We start from the raw sequence: 11176 nt of genomic DNA, 5'->3' as shown, positions 1-11176 counted from the left end.
TAACTGATTTATGCATGTTATCATCACAGTGGATCTGGAGCCAATGACAGGCACACCATGCATATACACATTCATTCACAGCTAGGGGCATTGTAGCATATCCAGTCCACCTAGCTGCATGTTTTTGGACAAAGGGAGGAAGGGAGGAAACCAAAGAATCCAGAGGAAAGCCACCCAAACACATTGTGAGAACATGCAGAGAAAGCCCACACAGAGAGGAATCTGAATGTAGGATCAAGCCTGAAGCAGTTATGTAGTAATGCTACTCACTATACCGCTGTGCCAACTTCAGTACAATACATTAATAAGAATTTTACTCCTTCCACTTTTGATTTTTCACCTTCATATTTTTTCAGTTTTATCAAGTTCACCACGTTTAGTCATTTATCTTATTTCCTGTTTTACTCAAGCAACATTGCTTTATGCCCTCACCACTCATAGCAAGGGGACGTGGCTTATTTCCAGGATAGCATCAATGGACCATTGCTAATAGTCTAGTTATACCATTAAAGACAATAGATAGAAGTCAATAAAAAAACAACAGGGTCGATCTTGTGAGGAAGGTCAGTTCAATGAGAGACTTTTCACTGAAAACTTAAAACCATAGAGTCACATTACTGAATCTATATACTAAGTAACCTATAGTGTTTCAGTGTTGGGCTTATAATTAGATCTACTTTGGAAGTTGTCCAGTTGTTTGCGGCCAAACAAAATAGGTCAAAACCTAAAGCCTGTTCATATCTGCCTTACAGTGCATTATTAATCATGCTTCCCATGGTATTAATATACTACAGTACATTTGAACCAACCAGACTAATGGAAATTGAGTCCATTCCAGAATATGCATGTCAGCATCCTCCAAGAAGTCCTTTTGTTGTAGGAATATAGCTGTGTTCTCACTTAAAGAAGCTTTTTATAGCAAATTCTAGCTACATATGACTTCTCAAACTCTCAGCACCTTTTGAAGTGAGCTTGTGGGTGTTTTTTAGTTAGCTTGTGTTTCAATTCCATTACAATTAACTGAATGCCAAAATTGAAATAGCATTACAAGCTAATAATACATTGTAAATTTAATGGATATTGGTATATTTAAGTCAGAAAGCAGTTCATCTGACTTGCTATCCACTCCTACTGGAAAAAGTTTTAATAAATAAATAAAAATGGCTAATAAGCTGATGGTGCTAGGATAAAATTGGTTTAGAGTATTGGCAGAAGCAGGAGCAGAATGTATCAGATCTAAGACCATCTAAGGCTTACATACATGAACATCTCTTAGGAAGTTAATTACATTTATTAATGTCGGAAGGGGACCACAATATACTGTATACTCTAATATTAAAAATAATAATCTTCCTGTGCAGTAATAAGCAGCTACACATTCAGAAGAGCAAACCCCAGATGGAAACTTTATTGCATTGTTACAATTAGTGGCAGTGAGCAATGGTAGTGCTTGCATCCATATTTCTATAAATGCATATATTTATAAGTCAGGGAATAGATTTATTATGTTTATAATCTAATAAAACTACCTCTGCAGGTATACAACAAATTCTGTGGTTATTATTAACAGGAAATTGTATATTTGGATAGTTGTATTTTGGGTTGATATGTATTGTTAAAACAGATCAGACCAGATTTTAGTACCTGCTTGGTCACAATGGAGGCTTAGCAGTAATATAGTGAAATGAATACAGTATTTGACTTGACAGTCTTAATAAAGCTTATGGTCTGGTATAAAATGTTTCTACAAATCAGAAGAGTAGTTATTTTGTTTCAGTCCACTGCAGGACTTTTTTATTGCTTGATGTATAGGCTTTAAGTTATGTTTGTGCTTTTGCCTAGAAGTCATCTATTCATCAGTCAGCACAAAAACGGTGCAAACAGAGCAGGCTGCATGACCCAATAGGCCAGCTTCCTATTTCAGACGAAACACTGGATGCAATTTTTTTCCCTTCACTTTTAGACAGATGCACAGTATATTACACAGAGTGTAAATGTCTGGGTTTTACTGTTAATAAACACATAAAATAATATATCTATGCTTTTTTTAGAGTGTGTGAATTTGAAATGACAATAGAGTTATTTGGTATTTCCTGTTTCCCAGACCAGTACCCCCTGCAGCTCTTAACACACCCCTACACCATTCACTCAGGCTTCACACCTAAAGACATGTGAACTGTCCTGGAACAGTGCTGGAGGCATGAACATCATTCTTCTTACATATATTTCCACAGTTTTAATGATAGTGATTCTAACACTGCCAAAATCTCCCAGCTTCATGCTGAGATCTGTTATATGACTTACACATTTCCATACTCATCGCACCATTCAGTGAGCCTTCTTGGCCTGTGGATGGGGATATTGTTACTCTAGCTAGAAATGTTTGATCCTAGATGATCAGCCAGAATAACTTTGTATACATTTACAGTGAACTTTCCCTCTAAGGAGACATGTTAGGCTTAAACTATGACAGCAAAATCCTTACAGCATAGCAGAGGCAACATTTTCCTTTTATTTGTCAACTGCTTGTGTATTGCACCAAAATCTGCTCCAGATCATTTTATTACTCACAGCTCTTTCAAAAAACGCATTGTTTAACACACAGTTGATATTGGATTAGACTGAAAATTCCACCAGTGGAATTATTAAATAATCATTAGTATTTTATTTAGCACCTTGATCTATGCTTGTCTTGTAAATCTACACTGATTAGGAATAATGGTGAACCAGTGACAGGGTCATGGGTGGCTAAAGCTTAGTAATGCATGTGGGGAGTTAAGGCTGGCCCGTGTGGTCCAGTCTAACAAACGAGCTACTTTTGTCCTAAATTGCTGAAGAAGTTAATGCTGGTTCTGATAGAAAGGTGTCAGAATTCACAATGCATGATGGGTCAGGGCTGTTTTGGCAGCAAAAGGGGGACCAACACAATATTAATGTTATGCATGGTCAGTGTATGTATTATAGTAAATGGATAAAAAGTAGGACAATCAGAATAACAAAATAAAATATCTTTAAATATATTGTTAAACATGTTCAGCTTTCAAAAGCAAGATGGTAAAATTGTCTCTCATATGCAAATCATGACCTCTCTTTTCACACCTCGAGCTACTTTGTCCTAAGGAACTGATTGAGATCGACACAGTTTGCCTTAAAAAGAACCTTTTTTTCATCATAAAGTGAAACCTGAAACCACTTTGTTCTAAGAGATCAGGCCTGTTTGGAGGAATGTAGTTCAGCCATCCCGAAGTTGTCTTAGTCCAGCAAATTGTGCGCCTGATCATTGCCAAGTCTGACAAGACCCAATTTAACAGGTGACAAGCTCAATATCATTTACACCAATAACAGTCTTGACAACACATTTTGAACATATAAGGAACTGGTGCTATATTAGAGCATTATTTCTATATCATTAGGTAAATATGATACGTTTATATATATGATATGTTTATTTCATATTTGATCTATAGTCAGATGTCGGTGTGTAATTATATACTTACACTATTGAAACAAGATTTCTTCAAGGGTTTTTAGTTTCTACTTGAAACCCCTTCTGAAGAAGGAAACACTCTGTTATAAGGTTCTATATATAACTTTTAAGGAGTGTCACAGAAAATAAAGCCACAAGGAATTTCGATTGAACTGTTTTTGTATGCACAGCAATAGGTCTAACATGCTTGCAAACCCTTCTGTACTAGTTACACTACTTTAGTTAGCACATTGAATAAAGTAGGTATAACTATCATCTGCTTTTTGTCATGATCTGTTAAACAAAAAGAATCCCCTATTCATCACATTCATAATGATTGCCCAGGGTTGAACTTTTGGCCCTCAGACAGTGTGTGTGTGTCAACAATGGTCCCATCTGTCACAGCTCCAGCCTGACCATGTGTTCTGCTGGAATCGTGCTGCACATCACCTTCTGTCATACTGGATGATAGCACTGATAATCGTTCTTTTGAAAAGCAAAGCAGTTGACATCACTTTCTGTATCTGTCACATGTTTCACCATGCTTCACTCATACCCCCTCTACTGTGCACACAAACTGACAAAGTAAACTGTCAGCTGTCACAAAGCCCTGAAGGCCTTATAATTGTTTGCATGAGTAACAAGGGTAGTACTGTTTCTGGCTGCTGGTAAGTGCAAAACCCAGTCACAAACTGAAAATGTAGCAATAAACATAACAGCAAATCAGAAAGCGCAGTAGCAAAATCTATTAATATGAACTTCTAAACAGATAGGGTTGGTCCTTCTTAAATAATAATGCATATTTATTGCTGATTAGACAAGGCGTATGACTATCGCAAGCCTGAAATAATTAAATACAAATTTACTTTGTTTGTTTTAGCGAGTAGTTAATATTTCTCCTGAGTGCCTGGGCTTTCGTTGTTCAAATATTTATATTAATGCCATGCAGAGAGGTGTGTAAAATATGTTCATATGAACTGCCTTGATAAAAATAAGCACAGTAACATCAATAGACTTATTTAGGCACATTTCCTCTTACTGTCAACATCCTCCAGCACTCCGTTTACCACGGTCTTTCTCAGACTGACACATGCTGTGACTAAACCCGTGACCTACCCTTTCCGTTTGAAGTTAATCTTGATGTGTTACTGATTTTGCTGCCTTGGTTTTGTTTTTTTCTCGTGTGTTTTCTGACTTTGAATTGAATTTTTTTGGTTTGGTAATACATTTTGCCATCATAGGCTAACATATTAGGGCATTCCAGACAGTCATAATGAACAGATTATACAGGTATAAATTGTAAATCTAACCTGAAACTGGCACAAGGACTGTCCTAAATAAAAAATGAACATAAATATTTGTCTACCACAGACAGTTTCATGAGCACTGTGCAGAGTTCTTTTTTTTCTATTATATTATGTGTAGAAATGGTATGTTATGTGGTCTTTTTTTGCACTAGTTTTGGCTCTACTATCTACAGATCTCAGTGCAGCCAAAGGGAACTTTTGGATTTAACTTTTCAAATAACTGAAGTCGTATAGTATAGTGTACGTCACTATTTTTCCTTCTGCAGTTTAAAACTACAATAGCATACCTACCAAAGTTCAACTTACATTATCACTTGTATGTTTAAACAGTTCAGCCTATCAGTGGTTGCTCAATGACATCTAGAAATAAAGTGATCTATAATTTAAACTGATGTGGCTGGTTAAAAGAATTGTTATATTATGAAATTATATCCTACACAAAGTTCCCTTTGGCTGCACTGAGATCTGTATATAGACTTGTATATGCACCTCAGCAACCTTTGACACCAGTTGAGCACCGTTAGTCAAATAAGCAGTAAGAACTCTTGATAATGATTTGCCTGAAGGATGGGAGGGAAACTATCTTCAGTGCTGTTTGAAGCACTGCTCTGAAAAGAATAGCTGTAAATTCAAGTTCTTGATCAGCCTTACACTGATCAATTACAGTTACAGTGTTAAAAACTGAGATAACATGTGCACTACTACTTTGCGTAATATATCACATTAATGACTGGACCTGATTTATAGGAAGCCAGTGATCTGACTCAGCAGTCACAAGAACAGCCGGCCTCTCACTACAGACACGATCCATGCCTTTGTAAAACTAATGCAACCTCCAACAAAGTGTATGCTAACTTAACATGGCTGTCTTGACCAGGTGACAATAAAACGCTTTATTATACACATCATTATTGGAATATTTGTCACAGTATAACTTACCTAACAGGTAAATGCGGTTCCGTGTTTTTGTGAGTACGGAATGTTATTTGTTAGATTTGTTGGTCTTTTCTCTATTATAATGGTTATATATGTAGTATTCTGGCCTCGCTTCTGCAGGTATGGAACCGGATTAAAAACTAGGAGTGCTGCCTGAGTGAACAATACAGGGAACTAACAAAGCCTCGTTTAACCTCATTGTTTTGAGAACTACCTTCTGACAGAGCACATAAATCCACACCCTCCCTCAGTAAGTAAAACAGAACTGCTGAGCATTTTAGTGCCTGCATTTGCAAACTGAACAAGAAGAAACAGCCGGAAGCACACAGCACTTGTGTCTTTGTAGCACATACATACAGACATGTACTAGAAGTGACTTTAACTGACTATGGTTTTAAAATCGTTGTAAGGAGTTGATAAACATGCGGATAGTATTAACTATACTTAATTAGGTAAGTGGTTGCCAGCATTAGTCCTTGAGTAATTTCCTGCTCTAAAACAAACATAGTGACCCAGGAAGGGCGGCTGACAGTTATCAGATTTGTTGATGAAATACTCTATGTGGCAGCCGAGAAAATAATGTGCTCAGGGTTGGAAACCAACCGAATAGTGGTAGATAAATACCAGCCATGGAGAACTCAACCACCAGGGTTAGAGCATTATTATCTGCCTAATCCTTATTTACTACATGACTAATGCAAGAAATATTGCTCACAGATTCTCAAACTTTTTGTAGCCAGGGAACCCCTTTAACTGTAACATTCAAGACTCACTCGCTCACTCCAGATTTATTCCAGGAGAAGTATTTAAATACATTCAATCAAATTTTATCTATTTCGAGCTTTCTTTTCCTGAACTTTCCACTGACAGAACATTAACGCCAATTTTACACAATTTATAATCCTCCTTGTTTTTGACTTGTTTTGGCTTGAACCTATTTAATTCAAGGGACCAGTCAAACAGGTTAATGCCGATATTAACTTAAAAAAAACATATAATAATACATAGGATTGATAAATTCATGAGAAAACGGCTATAATGCACAGACCAAAGTGAGGTTCTTATAGGGGTCACTGGCCTAAAAAAGGCCTTGGACAGAAGTAGCCAGTCAGTATAAAACAGGGCTATAGCTTTCCATGCTTCACATTTTAACACGAACACTAACAATGTGTCACAAAGCTCAGAAGTACATATGTACATATGGAATGACCTTGTTCACATTCGGAGTAACGTATGCTCATTTGATTTGTTTAGGAATTTATTAACCCAATGTTGGCCGTGTGTCCTTTATCTCGATCGCAATCTGCCTGGCACAGCTCTTTCACACAACAACAGGTCAAACTCCACAGCAGCTTCCACTTGACAAATATATTCAGTGATATGGTGCTTTGGCTTGTTATTCCCTTATTACAGTATCAGAGTGTAGACTGTGAGATCAGTCTTACATTTTAACTACACCATGAGCAGTTAAGCCATAGACCTCCCATGACTTCATTCAGTTGTTCCTACATTTAGAGGATGATGTCATCTAGTATTCACAGTTCTTCTTCTAATCGCTCTCAAATTGGTCTCAGCAGTTTCCTATTAAAACATAAAATGTTTATAGGAGCACTTTAACGTTTCTTCTGTCAGGTACATGACTAATTTCTGGATAAAGCTATCGAAATTTACCATATCTTCAGTCTGATCACTGGAAACAGTGAATCATTTATGAACACAGCAAACATAGACTAGATATCAAGACAAAAGAATGTCATGGTATTTAAACGTACCTTGTTAATGTATATTCTACACTTTGTGTTGTCTATAAAACATTACTGCTGACCATTCCTTTTATGTGGATGAAAATAATTTGATTTTTCTGATCTCTGTCAAAGGTGCAAACCTGGTTAAGACACATTAATGAACTGTTTGGGGGCAGAAACAAAAATGCAGTGCTAAAAGCTATTATTTTAGAATTCTAAAAAAATCTCTGATATATTTGACATACATTTCTTATTTTAGATACTGAGTCGATTAAGTTAAATACACTTGAAGAAGAAAAAAAAAAAGAAAAGAACAAGGCACCCAAGTAACAAATGAACTGATGAACTTTGCGCTTTGTTTAATTCGCTTATACCAAGCAAGAGATCATGTTGCATATAGAAGTCTGTGGTTATGATGAAACCGTCCATCCACAAAGTACAAAAAAAAGAACTCAACAGTGAATTAAAACAGGCCAATGGTGACCTAATACTGAAACCAGTTTCTTCTTACTTTACTTAAATTGCTCCTGAGAAAAAAAAAAACCTTCTATCCTTTACTCACAATCTCAAGAAGGTGCACTTTCATCGTTGAACTGGAATATGCTTTTTGTTTCTTTTATTCATTTCTTTTATTTTTTCTTCAGCATAACAAATTGCTCTAAATAATACAAGAAAGCATTGATTGTAATTTGTTAAAACAAAAAATAGGCTTGTCTGACTGCATCGTGCAGCTGATGAGTATTGTATTTGCAGATCAGAATCCAGAGCACCATGAAAGATCCAGATGACTAAAGGTAGTAGGGTTAGTAAACACTTTTTTGGGCACAAGGTCAGAACAGAAATGCTGAATCGCTCGCTTCAGCAAATGGCCCTTGTACTTGTTCCCTCACTGACACCATTACATGCACTTCTCCCTCTGTGAATTCTGCCCAGCACACAGTCATGTTAGCTCATCTCTTGTGAAACACCTTTTCTTTGTGCTTCCCAAGAAAAGAAGCCAACACAATTTTAATACTCATTTACTATGAAATCTCCACTCCCTCATACAAGAAAGAAAAACTCAGCCAGTGTCACAAAATGAGGGAAAACATATCATGTAGCCACAAGTTTTTATAAACATGGAGTTCACGTTATTTTCCTGTTTGAACTCCTTGCATTCGAAAAGACTAGTTTCAATCTTTACATTTCTGGATTCTTGTAACATGATGACATGAACAAATTGGATTACGATGCCATTCAGGGACAGATAACATGTCTGGAAAGAAAGAAAGAAACCTTGGAGTGTGTGAGAGTTGTGAAAGAAGGGTGGGTGGCACTCCCACTACATTCATGGGCAAAATCTGGCTTCCTTGAAAGCAAAATGCAAGCAGAATACCAACATAAGAGTGGTGCTGAGGTTAAAAGAAAATATGATCAGGCATCAAACAAAAAACAAAAGCAGTGACTAAAAAGAAATCTTAACGAGAGCAAAAGAAATCTACATCTCCATATATCCAAAAAGAACACTTTTATGTAATGTTGAAAGACAATAAGTGTCATTTGAATGTAATAATTTTCTAATAGTGCCAAAAGCAAACTTAAGAGCCAGCCAAAAAAAATTGGTACATAATATAAAAGAAAACTGTTACAGGGCAAGATGATCAACAGAAACAGGATTATAAGCAAACTTTCTTTTTGCCAACATATGTAAGAAGAATGATTTATTAAATGCTTCCATTTTTTTTCTCTTGCTCATTTTACTTTTTTTTTTTTTTTTTTTTTTAATCTATCTATTTCTCTTGCACTGACCAGTCCATCTGAGCAGTGCATTAAGATTTATAATTTGAAGTGAGCCAGGTCAGGCCCTCGTATAGTCCGTCACCTGTGGTAGCACACGAGGGCTGCACGTACCAATTCCTGTCTCGGATACGGGTCAAGCCGAGCTTCTCTTGGATCTCGTGTGGTTTCATTGCGTCTGGCAGATCTTGCTTGTTGGCAAATATCAAGATGATGGCGTCCCTCATCTCACGGTCATTGATGATGCGGTGCAGCTCCTGTCTGGCCTCATCGATGCGATCTCTGTCAGCACAGTCCACCACAAAGATGAGCCCCTGTGTGCCTGTGTAGTAGTGCCGCCAAAGTGGTCTGATCTTGTCCTGCCCTCCCACGTCCCACACGTTAAACTTCACATTCTTATACGTGACGGTTTCCACGTTGAAGCCCACAGTTGGAATGGTGGTGACCGACTGTCCCAGTTTGAGTTTGTAAAGGATGGTCGTCTTACCGGCCGCGTCAAGTCCAAGCATCAATATTCTCATCTCCTTGTTTCCAAAGATCTTTGAAAGCATTTTCCCCATTTTGTTGGTTGTGCATATATATTACGTTTATTACAGAGGATTTTTGGTAACGTACCTTTGGCTAGGTTATGTGCTACTATAATACTTCAGCTTTTGGTGTAACACCACAGTTTGAGACACTGTAACAGACTGCAAAACTATTGCTTCGCACCAAAAGGTATGGCTCTTCTATGATACTGAGTAGAACTTCTGAGCTAGATCAGTCTGCATACTTCAGAGGAATAAAGGATACAAGAGGGTGTGAATATAAGCGGACTTCCTCAACCTGTCTCGATGCCCTGATGGCTCAACCCCTTCGGAAAGACAGGTCCATAAAAATCCGCTTCTTAGCTCTTAAGACTGCTCAGCTGTCCTCGGTGCACAGTGTAAGTGCTAAAGCTGTGTATGTGTTTGAGACTTCAGATACACAGCGGCCCGCTCGCCTGCTCCACAGCAGCTCCGACTTCCTCCTTGTGCGCCGGCTCTACCCGCTCGCTTCAGACACTCGGCACATTCAAGCGCCCGGGATTCCCTTCAAGAGTTCATGGTGACTATTGTGTACTTAATGGCGTAGCAGCAAACTGGAAGCCGTGAAACCAGCCAAGGAAAAAAAAACTCCAAAGGTCATTGATTCATCCGAGTTTCCTTTCTCCGTGTCTTTTCTCCCTGAAACAGAAGAGCCGTTGAGAAAAGGGAGGGGTAACAAACAGGGACAGAGCACAACTTTAATCGGCCGCTCCGTCGCCTACTTTTCCGAGACACATAAACCGATGTGGAAATGACAAAACCGCGATTCGGAGTTGAGGAAAAATCATAATTACCTTCCAAACGCGGCGGACTCCCCCAAATCCGTTATCCCCCTTTCTCTTCTCTCCCCCTCCAGTCACTCGCTTCAGTCCCTTAGCCGCGCTGTGTTACCGGAAAAGGTGCGGACCTGCTTCACCCGCCACTTCCTCTGAAGCGCTCGTGCGCTACGCCATTTAGCGCTCGCGCGCTGAAGAAGCCCGAGCACAAGTCTATTTGGGGTTGAATGAAATGGACGCCATTCAATTTCGATCCTCTCGAATTTCACCTTATTTCTGAACTGCCTTGAAAGGGTATTGAACGTCCTAAACGTGTACTAGAAATATATTACATGATTTTTTTTTTTTTTTTTAATAATCACGTGGTTCTTTTTAATGAGCTATATCACAGACGTACCAACCTACCAGAGGAAACCAGCTCGGTGGCGTCATTTTACGTGAGGGGGCAGGACTCAGTGACGTCACGCCGAGTTTAAATAATGCTTCGAAAAAATGATGCCTCGTGCATACAAAAAGTCTTTTTTTGTTGTTGTTGTTTATTGTAAACATTAAACTGGTAACAATATTTTTTTGTCTAAAATTATTTGAATAATGCTTTACACTC

The 11176-nt window shown here is 38.1% G+C and overlaps 1 protein-coding gene across 1 annotated transcript; it reads right to left on the bottom strand.

The window, feature by feature from the left end:
- Positions 1–8055: 8055 nt before the first annotated feature.
- Positions 8056–10958, bottom strand: arf6a (ADP-ribosylation factor 6a). Its single transcript, XM_058379277.1, has 2 exons — positions 10591–10958; positions 8056–10435 (listed from the first exon to the last, which is right to left on the bottom strand). The coding sequence occupies exon 2, from the start codon at positions 9788–9790 to the stop codon at positions 9263–9265; it is 528 nt and encodes a 175-aa protein (XP_058235260.1). The 5' UTR covers positions 9791–10435; positions 10591–10958; the 3' UTR covers positions 8056–9262.
- Between the last annotated feature and the right edge of the window lie 218 nt (positions 10959–11176).

Source organism: Hemibagrus wyckioides, linkage group LG25 (assembly GCF_019097595.1).
Source record: "Hemibagrus wyckioides isolate EC202008001 linkage group LG25, SWU_Hwy_1.0, whole genome shotgun sequence".
In the NCBI taxonomy this organism is placed as follows: domain Eukaryota; kingdom Metazoa; phylum Chordata; class Actinopteri; order Siluriformes; family Bagridae; genus Hemibagrus; species Hemibagrus wyckioides.
Note: the sequence above shows the minus strand (reverse complement) of the source record. Positions and strands in the feature narration are given on the sequence as shown.